The sequence below is a fragment of the Asparagus officinalis genome, unplaced genomic scaffold (assembly GCF_001876935.1).
Source record: "Asparagus officinalis unplaced genomic scaffold, Aspof.V1 AsparagusV1_Un106, whole genome shotgun sequence".
Lineage (NCBI taxonomy): Eukaryota > Viridiplantae > Streptophyta > Magnoliopsida > Asparagales > Asparagaceae > Asparagus > Asparagus officinalis.
In genome coordinates this window covers 469,366-490,525 of record NW_017972372.1, presented here as the reverse complement: position 1 = coordinate 490,525, position 21,160 = coordinate 469,366, and the positions used below count along the sequence as shown (strand labels likewise).

At 37.9% G+C, this 21,160-nt stretch overlaps 2 protein-coding genes across 2 annotated transcripts in view; one reads left to right on the top strand and one right to left on the bottom strand.

Moving 5' to 3' along the window:
- Window positions 1-12,494: 12,494 nt before the first annotated feature.
- On the bottom strand, window positions 12,495-13,241 carry LOC109827276. Its single transcript, XM_020394260.1, has 2 exons — window positions 13,056-13,241; window positions 12,495-12,647 (listed from the first exon to the last, which is right to left on the bottom strand). Exons 1-2 carry the CDS (start codon window positions 13,239-13,241, stop codon window positions 12,495-12,497), a joined length of 339 nt encoding a protein of 112 aa, XP_020249849.1.
- Window positions 13,242-18,043: 4,802 nt separating this feature from the next.
- The window catches only part of LOC109827291 (MLO-like protein 1), a 9,065-nt gene continuing 5,948 nt past the window's right edge, over window positions 18,044-21,160 (top strand). Inside the window, exons 1-2 of the mRNA XM_020394286.1 lie at window positions 18,044-18,172; window positions 18,285-18,342. Of these exons, the coding sequence (XP_020249875.1) occupies window positions 18,044-18,172; window positions 18,285-18,342 (187 nt within the window). The remainder of the gene's footprint in view (window positions 18,173-18,284; window positions 18,343-21,160) is intronic.

The following is a 21,160-nucleotide window of genomic DNA, read 5'->3' as shown; positions in this document are numbered from 1 at the left end:
CTTGAAATCGACCCCATCTCTCACAACACACTACTCTCGGTGTGCTTGTGTATTACAATGTGATCTCATATTTAAGCACAATAACAAATGTTTGTTTTCTAAAAAAGGTAAGAACTCAATTAAGCCCACACTCAAAGTTACACACTAACAACCCCAATATACTATGTATGAAAATACTTAAGCTCAAGTGGGTATGTGTAAACAATGATTATCAATAAAATCAAAACTAAACTTAATGTAGTAGATTAATGAAAAGATAATCAACAACAAATGTGAATACAAGCTAGAAATTAAGTTTAGTAAAACTTCTCTGAAAACAAGAGTAAGAGAGATGTAGATTGAAGCCCAAACACAATGAAAATGATCTCATCTTCCTCTTGTGAAAATCTCTTCACATAAATAAACTTAAAACACTCTTAAACAAACTTAAACACCATTATAAACTTGATTAAACACTTTTTTGGTTGTTTCAGAAGTTAGAGGGTATGGGGTATTTATAAACACCCAAAACAATAGCCTAAACCCCTAGAAAAATCACAAAACAAAAAAATTTGGAAAATAACCGTTACTGTGTAACGACTAGTTTATAAGTCGACTTATCAGAAGTTATAAGTCGGCTCATATGTAATAAGTCGACTTGTCAGATCAGTAAGTCGACTTAACAGATTAAAAATACTATCTGCAAAACAGCTCATAAGTCGACTTGACAGAAGACATAAGTCGACTTAGTATAAGTCGACTTGCTAGAATAGTAAGTCGACTCAGCAGATAGAAAATACATTTTCCAGAGCAGTTCATAAGTCAACTTATAAACATGCACATGAACTGTTCATGTATGAAATCTGATTTTTGAAGTGCCTTAAAAAATAGCAAATAAACTTCAAAAAATATAAAACATTGGAAAATGTTTATAAACATAAAGATGAACATGTTACAAAAAAAAATTCAAATTGTATCTCCCAATTGTGAAAACTCATCATTTTGCAAAAACACTCAAATACGTGTATGTGTAAAACACTTGATTTTTTTACTTTTGACTTAAACCAAGTTATGAAACCTTTTAATATTGATAAATAAACTTAATAAAGGATGTATATAATGATTAAATTGTCCATAAACCAATAACACAATATTTTCATAAAAACACCTATATTTTGATAAAATCAATAAATATGTGTGTGTGTATAATTAAGCTTGAAGTATTAACACACAAGTATAAATACCTAAACTAATATACCCAAGATGAAAGATCATCAATATGCTCATCTTGGTTGTGGATGAAGCTTGATCTTGAATCTTTGACTTGAATGGCGAATTACTTCATTCCGATATTCCTTCCATCCTCCAATGGATATGATTGTGTAGGCACAATCCAACCAACCTCCAACATCGATATTTGTCTAGAATACCTAATAAACAAATACAAATACTAGACAAACGATGTTAGAAATTATTTGTAAATCATTATCAAAACAAAGGTACTAATAATCTCCCCTTTTTTGATGATGATAAACAATCTACATAAAGATTATATATAAAATATGTAATAAAGCAAAATACTCATAAATACTCACAAACCATTTGTTTCTCCCCCTTTGTTAACATCAAAATGGGGAAAACAATAAGAGAGCGAAAGCCCCCCCTACAAATAAGCCCGGTGAGTATAAACAAATAGGAAAAAAGCTCCCCCTATCAAAATGCCATATAAAATATATACAATAATAAGTTAGGCAAATATATATGAGCAAGTATAGATATAGAATATGCTAAACACAACTCACATTCAAAAGGCCAAGCCAAAACACACTATGAAAATTGTGTTTCAATACAAAAAATATATAGATTTATGAAATCAAAAGAATGAAAAATATGAGAATCATGAAAAATATTTTAAAATGAAAACAAATCATGAGAATCTTGAAAATCATGACAAACATGAAAGTCCAAATGAAAATAAAATCAATCAAATGAAATCATAAATCAAAATCTAAACTATAATAACATCAAAAACATACTTAATCTATAAATCATCATATTGGAGAACAAGTGATTAAGCAAATAATAATGTCAAAACATTTATATGTTTTTTCACAAACGATTCAAAAGTGGTATGCTTTGGATAAAATAAATGAATATCAATAATATCATTTTTGACAATAAAAACTAGATAAACAATCATACCAAGCTCTTAGAGCTTGTTTCAATCCATATTTGCATCACAAAAAATGTAAGCATGATAATTATGTCAGCGAACATAAAACACTAATCACATAAAGGTACATTATAAATCACAAATGATGATCCACAAGCTCAAACACATAAATATCATCATAAAAGTATTTTTACAATGATCTCATAAGTACAAACCAAATTATACCAAAAACTATATAGTTCAAACCAAGATTACAACCATATAATAATCATGAGCTATGGTTTTGTTTAAAAATCCACAAATAAATCATTTTAAATTTTTTAACAATGTAAATGTATATATATATTTGAAAATACTTTCTTTTAAAGAGAAAATATGAGTGGTTTTAAAAAATCTTATCAATTTACGTTGTTATAAAAATACGAAACCTAAAAATCCAAAAAATACAAAATAAATATAGTCAATTTTATTTTGACACCCAAACATTTTTGGTGCCGGCAAATTTAGAGACATGACCCCTTTCATTAAAGCTCAAAGCTCTTGGGTTATGATCCCATTTAGGCGCATTTGGTGTACGGACACGGTCAAAATAATAATTGTACAGATAACATTTTCAATTGCAATATGTGTAATGAAAAGGTTAAAATAATTTGTGTTGACCTTATGGTTGTGCACGAGAATTATTTGCAAACATAGATGGTCTTTTAAAAGCATTTTGCAAATGAGAAACTCTTTTCAAATTAAAACAAAATTTAGTCAAATGACCAAAACAACCATAGTAATCACATTTATACATATGAGCATGCTTGTGATGAACTTTATGTGCATGTGTATGTGTATGATGTGATGAAGCTTGATGGGATGCACATGAATCAATATTTTTAGATTTGGTGAACTTTTGTGCATTATAACAAAATTTGGCAAGATGGCCTTTACGGTCGTAAATAGAACACTTATAAATTTTGTTATACATGTGTGCATAGTGTGTAGGAGTGTTGGGTGTAAAAATTGACTTCCCGGCTTGAGGGATTGTTTGTGTTTATAAGATTGGCTTATTACAAACTAATGATCAATATTTACAATAGAGGAGAAGAGAATGACCCTCCTTATTTAACGTGGGTTCGCTGGCGGTGGTAGGACGCCTCCTTCGATGCTTACGCCGAGTTTGCTTCCCTTGGACGATCCGATCGAAGTTACGGTTGGAGCCTCAGTGCACAGTAGAGGCTCCAGAGTGATTGAGTTCGACTGTACCTGAGCTTGAAAAGGTATCAAGGTTGTGAGCTTGGAGAGAACTACAATGCAAGGGTTTGCAGAGAGCTGATGAGCCTCATCTGAGGGTTCAGATTGAGTCCACTTCAACAATCCAAGCAAGGAGCTAGGAATGTTATATCAAGCAAGTGAGCCAAAACAAGTCTCCGATTGAAGAGCCTTGACAATAGAAATGCCAAGCCCAGCCAACCAACCAGCCTCAACAAGTCTCTGATTGAAGAGCCTTGAGTATGAAAATCTCCAGCCTCTGCCCTTTTCACGTTAGTAAAGGGGGCTTTAAATAGGCAAGGGATGACAATGGGCTATCCCTTGATTTGTGGGATTTGACCACTAATTGGTGAGGAGTGCGATGCCCCCCACTGTGGGATGTGACCACTATAGGGGTGATGAGAGCCATGCCCCATCATCACCCTTGACGTGGGAAGTGGGTAGGCCCACTCCCACAAGCTAGCAGCCTGTTTACATTCACAGGCGAGGCTGGCAAAGCTACGGGCGAGCTCGAGAGTTGTCTAAATGCTCAGGAAAGCATGCATATGAGCTTGGAGAACAAGCGGGGTTGGCTGGCGGGCCCCTCCAACATATGAGCTGGAGTTCGTTAACAAGTCGAGTTCGTGCGGACAAACTCCCTGCAGGCGGGCTTAGCTTGTGCTGGTGAGCAAAGCATTCAGGCAGGGTTGAACACGTCCTGGCGAGCTCTATGATTTGACGAGCTTGATTCATGAAGATGAGTCAAGCTAACATGTGATGCTTGAGCTCTGCGAGCGAGCTTAATAAACAGGCGAGATTGAGCTCTACGGGCGAGCTCAAAGAATAGGGGCGATTGAGCTCTACGGGCGAGCTCAATAGACTGGCGAAGTTAAGCTCTATGGGTGAGCTCAATAAGGAGGGATGATTGAGCTCTGCGGTCGAGCTCATTAGACGGATGAAGTTAATCTCTACGGACGAGCTCAATAAGGAGGCGAGGTTGAGTTCTGCGGGTGAACTCGAAGAACAGAGGCGATTGAGCTCTGCGGTCAAGCTCAATAAATATGTGAAGTTGAGCTCTATGGGCGAGCTCAACAAACAGACGAGGTTGAGCTCTACGGGTGACCTCAATAAGGAGGCGAGGTTGAGCTCTATGGGCGAGCTCAATACGGTGGCGAGGTTGAGCTCTACAGGAGAACTTAACAAACAGACAAGGTTGAGCTCTACGGGTGAGCTCAATAAGAAGACGAGGTTGAGCTTTACGGGCGAGCTTAACAAACAGGCGAGGTTGAGTTCTGTGAGTGAACTCAAAGAACAGGGGTAATTGAGCTCTGCGGCGAGCTCAATAAATAGGTGAAGTTGAGCTCTATGAGCGAGCTCAACAAATAGGCGAGGTTGAGCTCTACGGGCGAGCTCAACAAGGAGGCGAGGTTGAGCTCTACGGGCGAGCTAAAAAAGGAGGCGATGTTGAGCTCTACGGGCGAGCTCAACAAACAGGCGAGGCTGAGTTCTGTGGACAAACTCAACAATTAGGCGTGATTGGGCTCGAGCGGGCGAGCTCAGAAAATGGGTGATTGTGCTCTGCGGGCGAGCTCTGCTAGGCTTCGTTGAATGCAAACAAGCCTAAGCTATTTGGCAAGCGGGGCCAGTCAGATGAGTTTTTGACATCCTAGGCAATTTTTACTGCCTACAAGGAGTCTTGGAAGTATTTACACGGGACTTTGCACACAAGTCCATATGCTTGTTATTATTTACAATGCATGTTTTAAGGGTTGAATCTAAAGATGATATACGGTCCTTAATATGATTCAACTCATTTACTTTTACATATGCATTGTTATTAGAAGTAGAACATATATAAGTGTTAACAAAAGAACTAACTTTATTTTTCATGTTCTCTACTTCTAATATGACATTATCTTTCTCATGAATTAAGCTAGCAACTTTTAAAATTAAGGAATCATGATCCAACTTTAATTTTTCATTATTCTCTTTGAGGATCACATTCTCATTAAAAATTGTATCAAACTTAGATACTAATAACTTATGATCGGATTTTAATTCAACATGCTTGTTTTTAATTCTATAAAATTATGTTGCAACTTCTTATAATTATGCATTAATAATTCATATCAACGGAAGAGTTCATCAATAGTAACTTCATCATCAATATCGGACTCACATATCTCAATAGGGCTATCACCTAGTGGTCGTATACATGATACTCCAATAGAACTTGAAGATGAAGCCGCCAAAACTCGTCGGATCGTCTCCAAGTTCCCTTGATGTGCTTCTATGAATTTCCACAATGTATAAGCACTATCAAATGAATAAAGCTTGTTAGAAAACGATGAGTCAAAAGCGTTAAGCAAAAATTCTAACAAGAGCTTATTCATTGTAAATATTTTCTTATCATGATTGCTCCACTTGGATTTCTCTAATGTGGGCAGAATATAAGCACAGTCGATAATTTCCCATAAATCGAAGTGTCTAGATCGAACAAAGAGTTTAAATCTAACACACCATTGGGCATAGGGGAAACCATCTAATTATATATATATTTATATTTATATTTATATTTATATATATATGCAAGCAAGATGCAACAAATCTCAAAACTAGATTAGCAAAAATACAAAGCTAGGAACTTTAACTCAAGGTGGTTAAGCCACAAATCAAACAGCACCAAGCTCTGATACCAAATAAAATTACCCTAAAAGATGTGAATAGGGTAATGTGCTAATCTAATCTGATTTAAATGCCAAATTAAAATTTATTAATAATTTGTTCTTGCAAGTATGATATACAACTAATTATGAGTAAGAATAAGCGATATAAACAAAGGGCGATATAAACATAAACTAAAATACAAATGTGATAGTGTGCAAATAATCAATACAAACACACAAAAATGATCACAGAGTTCGGTCCTTTCGATCTACGTCTTCGCTCCCCACTCCCGGGCAGAATTCACTATCACAACGGGTTTTCAACATTCACCCAAAATGTTTACACCTCATAATTTTGGTTTTCTAGCTCACCGAAAACTATCACAGTCACTCACACTTGCAACTACACAATACACCTTCTAGTGTTGGCCTAGCCCGTGTCGCCTTCCTTAAGTGTTCAGAATTACCACCTCTCTCTAGGCTTTACCACCGAACTCACTCCTCTTGGAATCGACCACGTCTCTCACCACACACTACTCTTGGTATCTTTGTATATTACAATATGATCTCACAATTAAGCACAATAACAAATATTTCTCTCTAAATAAGGTGAGAACTCAATTAAGCCCACACTCAAAGTTACACTCTCACAACCCTAATATACTATGTATGAAAATACTTAAGCTCAAGCGGATATGTGTAAAGAATGAGTATCAATAAAATCAAAACTAAACTTAATGTAGAATCTAACTTAAAGAAAAGATAATCAATAACAAATGTGAATACAAGCTAGAAATTAAGTTTAGTAAAACTTCTCTGAAAACAAGAGAGAGAGATTTAGATTGAAGCCCAAACAAAATGAAAGTGATATCCTCTTCCTCTTATGAAAACCTCTTCACATAAACAAACTTAAAACACTCTTAAACAAACTTAAACACCAATGTAAACTTGATTAAACTCTTTCTTGGTTGTTTCAGAAGTTAGAGGGTATGAGGTATTTATAAACTCCCAAAACAATAGCCCAAACCCCTAGAAAAATTACAAAACAACAAAATCTTGAAAATAACTGTTACTGTGCAACAACTAGTTCATAAGTCGACTTGTGAGAAGTTATAAGTCGACTCATATGTAATAAGTCGACTTGTCAGATCAGTAAGTCGACTTAACAGATTAAAAACACTATCTGCAAAACAACTCATAAGTCGACTTGACAGAAGACATAAGTCGATTTAGTATAAGTTGACTTGCTGGAATAGTAAGTCGACTCAGTAGATAGAAAATGCATTTTCCAGAGCAGTTCATAAGTCGAATTGTCTTAGTCATAAGTCAATTTATAAACATGCATATGCACTGTTCATGTATGAAATCTGATTTTTAAAGTGCCTTAAAAATAGCAAATAAATTTCAAAAAATATAAAACTTTGGAAAATGTTTATACATGAAAATCAATATGTTACAAAAAGAAATTTTCAAATTGCATCTCCCAATTGTGAAAACTCATCATTTTGCAAAAACACTAAACACTTAATTTTTTTTACTTTTGACTTAAACCAAGTTATGAAACCTTTTAATATTGATTTAAAGACTTAATAAAGGATGTATATAATGATTAGATTGTCCATAAACCAATAACATAATATTTTTATAAAAACACCTATATTTTGATAAAATCAATAAATACGTGTGTGTGTGTGTGCGCGCGCGCGCGTGTGTGTGTATAATTGAACTTGAAGTATTAACACAATTATAAACACCTAAACTAATATACCCAAGATGAAAGATCTTCAATATGCTCGTCTTGGTTGCGTATGACTTGATCTTGAATCTTTGACTTGAATTGCGAATTGCTTCATTCTAATATTCCTTTCATCCTCCAATGGATATGATCGTGTAGGCGCAATCCAACCAACATCCCACATCGATGTTTGTCTATAATACCTAATAAATAAATACAAACACTAGACAAACGATGTTAGAGATTGTTTGTAAATCATCATCAAAACAAGGGTACTAACAGTTGTTGTCCAGCGGAAGCGGACTCAATCCATAACAATTCGGTAAACAACAAAAAAGAACACCACGAGCACAATTCACAATGAAACGACCAAAACCAATCACAAATATAGAGATTTACGTGGTTTGGCAAGTTGCCTACGTCCATGGGGAGAGGATGAAGAGATTTCACTATATGGAGGAGAAACACAATGGGTTATAACTTTCAAACACTCACAATAGCCCTAACCAACAAGATCTCACTACCTCTCAATAATCTCCCTCTCAAAGTGCACAAAACAACCTCTTTTCTTTGATTAAAAAACCCTAACAAACATGTTTCTATTTATATAAACACTCAAATCCAAAACAGGCTAGGAACAGTTCGACCCAATAACCCGCTATCGGTCGACTGATGAAGCCTCATCAGTCGACCGGTAGATGTTCATCGGTCGACTGATGAAGGCTCATCAGTCGACTGTCCAGTGCGACAATTTTTACAGTTCCTGCGTGCATGCTATCGGTCGACTGATCACACCCATCAGTCGACCAACCAGAGTGTTTCTTGTAGCTATTTTTTCATATGATTTTTTGCCTCTTTCAACATGAACTATCTAGAAATAAAATTTTAATGGATTTCAATATCATTAACGCATGCATAATATGTCGTCAAAATTAACGTTTTAGAATTTTCATAAAGTTGCTTAGTTTTTCACGTCTTGATATATGAACAAAACGTGTTGAAGTCTTTTGAAATTTTATTTATAAATAGTTAATATATAATAGATCATATTCAATGGCTCGGATTTTCATTTTTTGGTTCTAATTTTTAAAATTGAGTTGATAGTATCTAATGTTGAATATTACTAAAAATAGCCTAGCTCAAGCCTCTTGTTATAACCATGTTGTTACTCCATTCAGACCATTTAATAATTGGAGATGGATTTTTTCGATTGAATAGCAATCAAAGTTAGTTTTATAATTATTGTTCTAACTTTCTTCAGCTTGTCCTTGTTGCCATATATTAACACTAGGAATATACTTATCAAGATCATTGCGACATACCATCAGCTGACTAGGCTAATGTAAAGCCAAACTTACCATTCACTACATTGATTTTATACAATATTATCATGAATTATTGTTATTAAAAATTAATATCATAACCTTAAAAAGAAGAAGAAGAAGAAGAAGATGATGATGATACCATGAAACATTACATATATAGTAGCTTCATAATAATGCTTTTATCTGACAATAATTTAAGCTCGTTGTATCCATTTACTTTATCTCAAATTAAATGGTAATTTTATAAACATAATGAAAAGTTGTTAATATTTATGCGCATAGGTAACTTTTTGATTGTAAACAATATTTTTTTGCTGAATAAAAGTTATGATATTTTTCTCTAATAAAAATAATTTATGTTATTTTTGTGCATAATCTCATATAGTTCATTATAATGTTGCTAAATTTACCCAAAGCAAAAAATGCAATCTCCCCATGTCAAAGCCCAGGTGGACCAAACTAAGACAAAACACTTTGATTTGAGCAAATAGTCTCAAAACTTAAGTTCATGTATTGTTGTCTTTCTTGTTTCATATTTCCTTGGAGTAAACAAGCATCATCCTCTATTCTTATTATATATATTAAAAAAAGCTTTAACTTGATACCTCATGGCTCTTTTTTTTTAATTATTATCCATAACCTTATTAAGCAACTTACTTCTTGTTTGCTAATATTATTTATTGTGCTTACTATAATTAAGTCCGTTATTTCCTTTCATTTGTGGGGGATTTGACTCTTTGATAGGGGACCTAAAGAATAATTTGACCCACACCGTTTACTTTGTATGAGGAATGAGTCTAGGGCCCTCTCCTCTATGTTTTCCCCTTTACTTTTGTTTACATAGGAAAGACAAAATGTTGGCTCCCTTACGCAAGAAAGCTAGCTACCTGTCATTCTAAATCATATAATTAATTTTTATTTAATTATATCATATTTGACTCTAAATACTTCCAAAAGAAGCAACTAATCAAATTTAAAACGAGCGGGTGATACGCATTAGAGCTCTCACTTTTCTTTAGTGTGCTACATTCTCAGGATGTACAATGCAACTTATGTTATTCTTGAAAATATCAAAAATGATGGTGCTCACTATAAAACAAAAGGAGATGTCAGGGCATCTTTAAAAAAGATTAGATTATTCGAATTTATTTTTGTTTCTCATCTGATGAAAGAAATCGTGGGCATTACTAATGTTCTTTGCCAAACTTTGCAACAAAAATCTCGAGATATCTTGAATGCAATGCGTTTAGTGTCAAGTACAATGTCACTTATTCAAGCCTTGAGGGATGATGTGTGAGATTCTTTCCTTGAGAATGTGATGACTTTTTGCTCCAATCATGAAATTGTTATTCAAGATTTGGATAATCCATATTTTGAAGGTCGCAGTCGTCGCAGACTAGATCGTATCACCGCTAAACATCATTACCACTTTGATATATTTAACGCCACTATTGAATTTCAATTGCAAGAGCTAAATACAAGGTTCAACAAACGAATGATCGAGCTTTTGAAACATAGTGCTGCTTTGAGTTCGAAAGATGGGTACTAATCTTTTGATATTGAGGATATTTCTACTATTGTTGAAAAGTACTATCCATCGTGACTTTACAGAGCATGAGAGGATTACTTTGAGATTTCAGTTTCAACACTTCTATATTTATGTATCGAAACACCCAGAATTGGAGGGATTGTCATCTATTCCGGAACTATGTCAGGGTTTAACAGAGACGAAGAAATCCATGGCTTATCCTCTTGTTGATAGATTAATTCGCTTGATATTGACTCTTTCAGTTTCTACCACAACTACCTTATGAGCATTTTTGGCTATGAAGCTTGTGAAGACTAGATTGCGTAATCGGATGTGTGATGAATTTTTTGTTGATATTTTGCTTATTTTTATTGAGAAAGATATTACGAAGACCTTTGATTTAGATTCACTACTTAATGATTTTGTTTCTATTAAGGAGTGTCGTGCACAATTTTAGAATTAATGTTTTCATTGAGATTTTTTTTGTAGTCAATGCAAACACTATACATACGCTTTTATAATTAGTTTCATAATATATTACTTTCATCGTCATACATATATATATTTGCCCCCCCTGATGCAGCGTGGAAGTTGTAACCTCGGAATCCACCAAGGACAATCTTCGAATCCACGAAGAGCTTCGAATCCACTAAGTAAATATTAAAGAAAAATAAAATTTTATTAATTAAAAGTTATGCCTCTAGGGCTTACAAGACTCTTCTTAAATAGAAAAAAAAACAAGACTCCTATAAGGACTCAAACTCTACCAAAATAGTAAAAGAATTCCTAAAATATTAAAACTTCTAAAAAGACTCCTTATTACTAGAAAAGTCCACCGATCAAATCTGAGATCAAATTAGATTTGTTTCCTAAACAAAACAGACTCCTAAAATATTACTAAAAATAGTAAAAAATGGACAAAAATGCAAATATCTCAAACCGTAAGGAATTTGGAGAAATGAAGAACACAAACCGAACCTGAAGGAGTGGGTTTGGATGGCTCTGTCTCGTCGAGATAGTCGATTTTCGTATATAATTCGTCCAATTCTGACGTACGGTTTGAAAGTTACGACCGTTTCTTCGAAACTAGTTATTTTTTTCGACCAGTCCCGCACTTGGGCTTGTGACTATCCCACTTTGACATAAACATGTCTACTATATGTTCTACATCAGCCCTCCATGCTTGAAAAGAGCTCGACCCCGAGCTTACACTTGCATGAATAGTTGTTTCTTCTGGTGGGTAATACTCAAACAAATCTGCAACATTAAAATTAGGAGAAATACCCAAATCTGTAGGAAGGTCAACCACATAAGCATTGTCGCTAATCTTCTTTAGTATTTTGCATGGACCATACTTCTTATTTTTCAGCTTGTTGTAGGTGCCCACGGGAAAATGTTCTTTTCGCAGAAACACCATCACTATGTCTCCCTCTTCAAACACCTTCTTCCTCCTGTGTCGATCAACATCATTCTTATATTTAGCATTAGACCGTTCTATCTTCTCCTTTACTTCCTGTTGGATAGCCTGTATCTTTTCAACCATATGATCTGCAGGAACACTCTGTCCGGGAAGCTTAGGCAATAGAGCAAGGTCGAGATAATGATTCGGAAGCCTTCCATACACAATCACAAAGGGTGTCTTGCCTGTAGTTCGACTCTCCATACAATTATAAGCAAACTCAGCATGTGCCAAAGCAAACTCAGCATGTGCCAAAGCAAGATCCCACTGTTTCGGTCGATCTCCAGAGATGGATCTAAGAAGATTGTCGAGGGTGCGATTGACCACTTCAGTTTAGCCATCTGTTTGAGGGTGATAGACAGTACTAAACTTAAGAGAAGTATTGAATCGCTGTCACAAAGTTCTCCAAAAGTGAGATAAGAACTTAGAATCTTGAGCAGATGTAATGGACTTCAGCACTCCATGAAGGCGAACTATCTCCCGAAAGAAAAGATTCGCAATGTTGCTCGCATCTGCAGCCTTCTTGCACCGAATAAAGTGCGCTATCTTCGAAAACCTATCAACCACAACAAAAACAGAATCTATGCCTCGTTGGGTTCGAGGCAGTCCCAAGACAAAGTCCATAGAGATATCATACCATGGTGCATCAGGAATAGGTAAAGGTGTATACAATCATGTATTCTGAGACTGTCCCTTAGCAACTTGACAAACTGGACAACGCCGCACATATTTTTCTGCTCCCTTCTTCAACTGAGGCCAGTAATATCATTCTTCAATGGCTGCAATTGTTTTATCACATACCAAGTGTCCTCCTAGTCTGTCAGCATGAAGGTCTCGAATTATCTACTCTCTTAATGAACTCTGGGGTATGCACAATTGATCGCCATAAAATAGATAACCATCCTGAATATGAAAGCCTTTGACTGATTTATTTTGAAGGCAGTTATCCCAAACCTTCTTAAAATCTTTATGCTCTGCATACAACTCCTTAAGGTACTCAAACCCAATCACTTCAGCCTTCAAAGTTACCAACAATCCAGCTCTCCTACTGAGTGCATCTGCAACCTTATTTTGCTGCCCGAATTTATACTTTAAAACAAAGGTGAAATGATGCAGATATGCGATCCAACGAGCATGCATACGGTTGATGGTAGTCTGACTATTAAGGGTCTTCAAAGCCTGATGATCAGTATGAAGCAGAAACTCTCTCGAGATCAAATAGTGCTCCCAATGCTTTAAAGACTAAACTATGGCATATAACTCCAGCTCATATGTGGTCGACTTCTGCCGAGCTTCGCTGAGTTTCTCACTGTAAAAAGCAACTAGATGTCCTTCCTGAGATAAAACACCACCAATTCCTATGATGGACACATCACAATCAACTTCAAAGACCATTTGAAAATCTGGAAGTGCAAGTACTGGTGCGGTGGACAATTTCTCTTTGATCAGTGCAAAGCTACGATCCGCATCGGCCCCGCAATTGAATTTACCTTTCTTCATGCACTCAGTGATAGGAGCTACAATACTCCTAAAGTTTCTGACAAATCTTTTGTAGAACGTTGCTAGGCCATAAAAACTACGAACTTCACTAACTGTCTTCGGTGTAGGCCAATCTCGAATAGCACGGACCTTCTCTTCATCAACATGGATACCCTATGTGCTAACAACAAAGCCTAGGAATACAATGCTACTGGTCATGAAGTTACACTTCTTCAGATTAATGTACAACTTGTTCTCCTGCAAAACTATTAGTACCTCCCTCAATTGGTCCATGTGCAGTCTCACTCTGGCTATAAATCAGGATATCATCGAAGTAAACTACAACAAACTTGCCGATAAAGGGTTTTAATACCTGATTAATCAAACGCATGAAAGTGCTGGGAGCATTAGAAAGGCCAAAAGGTATTACTAACCATTCATACATGCATTCTTTTGTCTTGAATATAGTCTTCCACTCATCTCCTTCCCTAATCCGAATCTGATGATAACCACTCTTGAGATCTATCTTTGAGACAGTCTTCCACTCATCTCCTTCCCTAATCCGAATCTGATGATAACCACTCTTGAGATCTATCTTTGAGAATACTTTTGATCCAGATAACATGTCTAGCATGTCTTCTAGGCGTGGGATAGGAAATTGATACTTCACAGTAATTTTGTTGATAGCCCTACTGTCCACACACATGCGCCACTCTCCGTTCTTCTTTGGGACTAGTAGTGCTGGTACAGCACACAGACTCATGCTAGGCCGTATAAGACCCTTCTGGATGAGATCATCCACCTGCTTCTACAAAATCTCTTCTTCCTTCGGGTTCATCCGATAGTGTGGCAGAGTTGGTAGTTGAGATCCAGGGATGAAATCAATCTGATGTTGCACGTCTCAAAGCATTGGTAATTCAGAGGGTAGATCGTTAGGCATAACTGTATCAAACTGCTGCAAGAGGGTTTGAACTCTAGGTGGAATTTCGGTTGTGGTAGAATCTTCCTTTCCTGACAAAACAAGAGCATAAACCTCGTTGGACTGCTTCACTTCTTTCATAAAATCTTCATTGTCAACGACTAAGAAAGTCTTCTTTTCAGCCACATTGGTATTGACAGGCCCCTTCTCAGTTAGAGGCTTGAGCACAATTCGTCGACCATCATTCTTAAATATATAAACATTATCCTTTCCCCAATGTGTGGCATCAACATCAAACTGCCATGGTCTGCCTAATAAGATATGACATGCATCCATCTCAACTACATCATATAACGCCTCATCGATATAAGTTCGGCTAATGGAAAAGGATACCCAACTCACTTCATCAACTTGTACGTCGCTACCCTTTCGAATCCAACCAATCTTGTAAGGGACGGGATGCTTCTCTGTCTTTAATTCTAACTTCTTCACCATACGCTGAGAGACAATATTCTCGCTGCTCCCACTATCAATGACAACATCACAGATCTTCTGTTTCACGGTGCATCTCGTGCGAAAGATGTTATGCCTCTGCGGTGGCTCTTCTGTCTTTGGGGCCAACAATAGACGCCGCACAACACATGAGTGGCTCTTCTGTCTTTGGGGCCAACAATAGACGCCGCACAACACATGAGAGTTGTTCCCCATCATCATCAGGATCCAATCCACCATCATAGTCTTCATAGACGCCGCACAACACATGAGAGTTGTTCCCCATCATCATCAGGATCCAATCCACCATCATAGTCTTCAACTTCGTCACGGTCTATAACTTCATCTTCATGATCCACTATGTTCACAACACCTCTTTTAGGGCACTGATTGGATCGATAACCAGGCTGTCCACATCTATAGCACTTGATTAGGTCAGGCTTGGCATATGGGTTCGGGGATGTAGTCTTCTTTGTAGTTGTTGTCACTGGACCCTTGCCCTTCTCCGTTATAGTATCTTGTTCAGAAACTGTTTGAGACTGTTTACCACGATTAAAGCTCGTGCGTGACCCGTCGGAAGCTGCCCATGGACCTTTACTATTTCGTCTGAGTTGTCGCTTCACCTTTTCGGCTAGGCTAACCATGTCTGCCAAGGTATAGGTCTGCTGTAGAGATACACGATCTTGAATCGCTATCTTCAACCCCCTTGTATATCAAGACATCTGTTGGTCCTCGCTCTCGTGTAAGTTGTTGCGGGATGATAGTCGATAGAATTCCTATGTGTACTCATCCACGGTTCTTCCACCCTGCTTACAATTCTGGTACTACTTGAATAAAACTTGTTCATAATCGCTTGGCAAGAAACGGGCTCTCAATAGCTTCTTCATCTTTTTCCACCTATCGACCTTCGGCTTTCCTTGATGAGATCGATTCAGACAAACATATTCCCACCAAGCTGAAGCTCCACCTTTGAGTTGGTAAGCCACTAAGTTTATCTTCCATTCTTCTGGGATCTCCATATACTCAAAGAATCTCTCTACTTCTGCAATCCAGTCAAAGAACTCTTCAATATGAAGTTGCCCGTTGAAAGATGTCAAATCCATCTTCATCTTGAAACCTCCAGCGTCATAATTATCCCTTCGTCGTCGGTCTCTACGATAAACACCGTGGCGTGGGGGTGCATAGGGATCTTCCTCGCTGTCGGATTCATTATATGGAGTCAGATCACGTCGTTGGCGACCATCAACGTGATTTTGAACTCCCGTCGGGTTCAGACGCTCCACTGCCATCGTAAGTCGCTCTATGGAAGCCCTCATCTGATCACCATTGGTCTTCAGTTGCTCTACGTAGGACCTTAACACGTCGAATTTAGTTCGAGGAATAGAGGCTTCATCATCTGCCATTGGATCGGAGGAACAAGGCTCTAATACCAATTGACGTAGCGCAGAAGTTATAGCCTCGGAATCCACCAAGGACAATCTTCGAATCCACGAAGAGCTTCGAATCCACAAAGTAAATATTGAAGAAAAACAAAATTTTATTAATAAAAAATTATGCCTTTAGGGCTTACAAGACTCTTCTTAAATAGAAAAAAGAAACAAGACTCCTACAAGGACTCAAACTCTACCAAAAATAATAAAAGAATTCGTAAAAAATTAAAACTCCTAAAAAAACTCCTTATTACTAGGAAAGTCCACCGGTCAAATCTGAGATCAAATCGGATTTGTTTCCTAAACAAAACAGACTCCTAAAATATTACTAAAAATAGTAAAAAACGGACAAATTAAAATACAAATATCTCTCAAACCGTAAGGAATTTGGCGAAACGGAGAACGCAAACCAAAGTCGAAGGGGTGAGTTTGGATGGCTCTGTCTCGTTAAGATAGTCGATTTTCATATATAATTCGTCCAATTCCGATGTACGGTTTGAAAGTTACGACCGTTTCTTCGAAACTAGTTATTTTCTTCGACCAGGCCTGCACTTGGGTTTGCGACTGTCCCACTTTGTCATAAACGTGTCTGCTGTGTGTTCTACATCCCCCACCAATGTTTAAATCCTAGCCATGCCATTATGAATAGCATAAGCAAGTACATTATATATGTTATTTATAAAATTATAGCTTTAAACGCAACCAACTTCAGAGTTTTTTGGTAATGGCAGAGACTTTTGACATGTGATTTGTTTGCATCTAGGTTGTACACTCATAAAGAGGGACTTCAATTGAAAAAACTATAAAGTGATGGACTTAAATAAAAATACTTTAGCAACAACTAAAATAAAAAAGTAAAAATTAAACTTTTAGGTCAAGTTGAGTTTAACTATCAATACTTTCGACATAAAAATTTTCCTCATGGTTGATGTAGTGATGTTGCCAAATGAAAACTATATGTTTGATCCTGTCAAATATATGGTTGATGATGATAAATGAGGATTTAGACCAAAAACAACTTAGCGTCCATGACAAAATTTGGATTATGGTCTTCCAAACAGGATGCAAAGGGAAACATAACTAATGCGTCCATTCAAAGATTGACAACAGCCCCTTGAACTAATTACGACTCACGTAGTTTTATTATTGCAGATAAATCCCTTAATAGAGTTCTATTGTTGTAGATAGACCCACTTAAAGAATTCTATTGCTGCATATAAGAGTCAGAAAATTTTCACTCAGGAATTCGTTCAATTTGGTACTACTGAAAACATAGCTGCAATAAATCAAAAAGAAGAAGAAGAAGAAGAAAAGGTCGAGTCTCCTCATGTCAACCTCAACCCTCCCAGGCTAAATTTGAAGCAGTCTATATATTAACCACACTATTAACTTCCAAAATATGACGGGTCAAACCCAGTTCAATGAGACAATCTTCCCTCCCTTAATTTGCTTGACTTACTGACTTTTCCGATCCGGTTCCTTCTTTTGGTGTCTGCACCAGTCCTGTATTCCCCTTATGGATATATAAATTCAAAGAATTCAAAGATTATTCATGCATTCTCTCAAAGCTTCTATAAGTAGTAAGGCTCCATTATTCTTACTACACGGATCACATAGAAAATATGGCAGGTGGAGGAGGAGAAGATCAAGTAAAACTCGAGTTCACTCCTACATGGATCGTCGCAGCTATTTGCGCTGGCGTCGTGTTAATCTCTCTGCTTGTCGAGCATCTCCTCAATTTCCTCGGAAAAGTACAGGAAATTCTTGTATTAGATATCTTATTTTACTTCGATGATATTGTTAATTAGTGTTGGAAAAAATTGAAAGTTTATGACGCGGTATGTTTACTTGTGATGCATGCAGCTTCTGCAGAGAAAGAAACAAAAGGCGCTATACGAAGCCCTACAGAAAGTGAAATCAGGTAAATTATACATGTTTCCAGAGTAGCTCGCCATATAATAAATTGGGTTATTTTGCATTTTCATTCCTCGTATGGGTTGTAGCTTCTTATGGCGCATGTTCTATTTTATCAGCACATGCATACACCTCTTGACTAAAAGATCATTTTATGTTAGTCTTTAAAAGCGTATAAAAATCGCCTGGAAATGTTCCTAGAAAATATCTAACTTTAATTGTTAGAATATAAAACTATAACCCTCAACCGTGATCACCATAACTTCTAAATTTGACAGGGTCCTTTAGCACTGATCATGAAAGAATTTCCCATGTAAATTTATAAACTAATATGACAGAGGGATGTATGTTTTTTAGTAACTGGCAGAAGATGTCCAAGAAATCTATTAACTAAAGAAGGATCTAAGAAAGATTAGAAGACGAAACAAACTCTCTCATATATCATCAATATATAGCTAACAATATACAATTGTTCATTACACATATAAGAAGTATGGCATATGTAATTATTGTTGGCTTTGAGAATAGGATCGACCTGAATCAGATCTGAAACTGATTTGAGAAAATCTGTAAATACTGTAGCAACCGAACCTGGCAGTTTTTTTTCAGAGAACCGAACAGCAAGCACAGAAAACAGAGAACAAAAGCTCTGTCTTTGGTTGATGAAGCCGATTTGTAAAGGAGCAGGAACAACAAATTGGAGCAGGGAACTTTTTTGATTTCTTTTTATTTCACGTTATCAAAACCATATAGGTTGTTTACATAAATATATAAGGACTAAGATTACAACTCTAATCTTATCCAATAACTAGAGAATTATCTACTAACTAGTATTCTACTCTAACTAATTTTAACTCAACTAACAATCCGGACTGATTAACAACTCACATTCTCCCCCTTAATCTGGACGAGATTCCAAGTCCCTTACTCCTAGAAGCTCCCGCATCTCGATGAACTTCACCCCAGGATGATAATGCCACCGTCTTCTGCTTCTGTGATGTCCAAGTGACCAAACTGTCACCTAGATAAAATGCCATGCCGCCTGTGCTGCGCCTGTCATCAACATCTCCCGCAAGATCACTGTCAGTGAATCCCACCAACTCTTCATTGCCTCGACCTCGTCTGTACACCAATCCGTAGGACATAGTACCCTCCACGTACCTCAAAATATGTTTGACAGCCTGTCGATGCAAAACTGTAGGGTGCTCCATGTATCTACTCACAATCCCCACGGCATATGTGATATCGGGTCGGGTGTGAGTTAGATACCTTAAGCATCCGATAATGCGTCTATACTCCGTCACGTCCACCGGTGTTCCTTCAGAATCCTTTCCAAGCTTTAGCTTTGCTTCCATAGGATATTGTGTCGAGTTGCAATCCATCATGCCGAACTGACCCAAAACCTTCTTCGCATAGGCCGCCTGCCTTAGTGCAATACAATCATCTCGCTGATCCACCTCGATACCAAGATAATAGGAAAGCAATCCAAGGTCACTCATCTCGAACTCCTTCATCATTTGTTGCTTGAAAAACTTTATCTCATCCGCCCTCAAGCCCGTAACGATCAAGTCGTCCACGTACACGCCAACAATGAGTGTATCCCCTCTGTTACTCCTTGTGTATACCGCCTGCTCCTGAGTGCATCTTGCAAATCCGATGCCCTTCATGCACTTGTCGAGGCGCGTGTTCCATGCCCGAGGTGCTTGGCGTAGACCGTAGAGTGCCTTTGAAAGCTTGTAGACCTTGTGCTCTTGATTCTTCACAACGAACCCTTCAGGTTGAACCACATACACTTCTTCCTGGAGATCACCATTTAGGAATGCCGACTTCACATCCAGATGGTGCACCTCCCACCCGTTCTGTGCTGATATAGCGAGGATTATTCTGATGGTATCAAGCCTCGCCACAGGTGCAAACACCTCATCGAAGTCCACGCCTTGCTGCTGGACGTACCCTTTTGCTACAAGTCTTGCTTTGTGCTTGAGAATGTTGCCTTCATTGTCTTTCTTCAGTTTGTATACCCATTTGAGACCAATGGGTTTGGAACCCCACGGTAACTCCGTGAGTATCCAAGTCTTGTTCTTCTCGATGGCCTCCATCTCCTTCTCCATCGCTGTCCTCCATTCTTGTTCTGATGCAGCCTCGAGATAGTTCGCAGGTTCTTCAGAGATCAGGAACAATTCCTCTGCAGGGAGATCAATCACCTCCGTCTCTGCATAGATGTCCGCAAGAGATCGATAGCGTATAGGAGTCATTACTGCAGCAGTTCCTAGGCTCGGAGGAGGTTGCGGAGTGGTTCGAGCTGCAGCAGTGCCCTGCGAGCATCCTCGGTCTGCAGCAGCACCCTGCTACAAACTGGTTCGGCCAGCAGCAGCCGCAAGAGATCGATAGCGTATAGGAGTCATTACTGCAGCAGTTCCTAGGCTCGGAGGAGGTTGCGGAGTGGTTCGAGCTGCAGCAGTGCCCTGCGAGCATCCTCGGTCTGTAGCAGCACCCTGCTGCAAACTGGTTCGGCCAGCAGCAGTGCCAGCAGCCGCGGGTGTTCGTCCTGCAGCAGTGCCAGCAGCAGCAGCTCCTGCAGGAGCTGTTCGGTGTGCCGGCTGTCCAGGGTCGTCTCCGGTCAGCGCCGCTGCGATACGAGTTCCTGCAGGGGCTGTTCGGCCAGCAGGTTGTCCAGGAAAAACTGCAGCAGATCGGTCTGCTTGCTGTCCATTTTGGACTGCAGAGAATGCGCCGGTTGTTGTGTCGACAGCTGCAGTTTCGCCTTCCACTGTTATGTCCATCCAGCTGGGTGATCTTTCGACTCCATCGGCGCTCCATTCCCA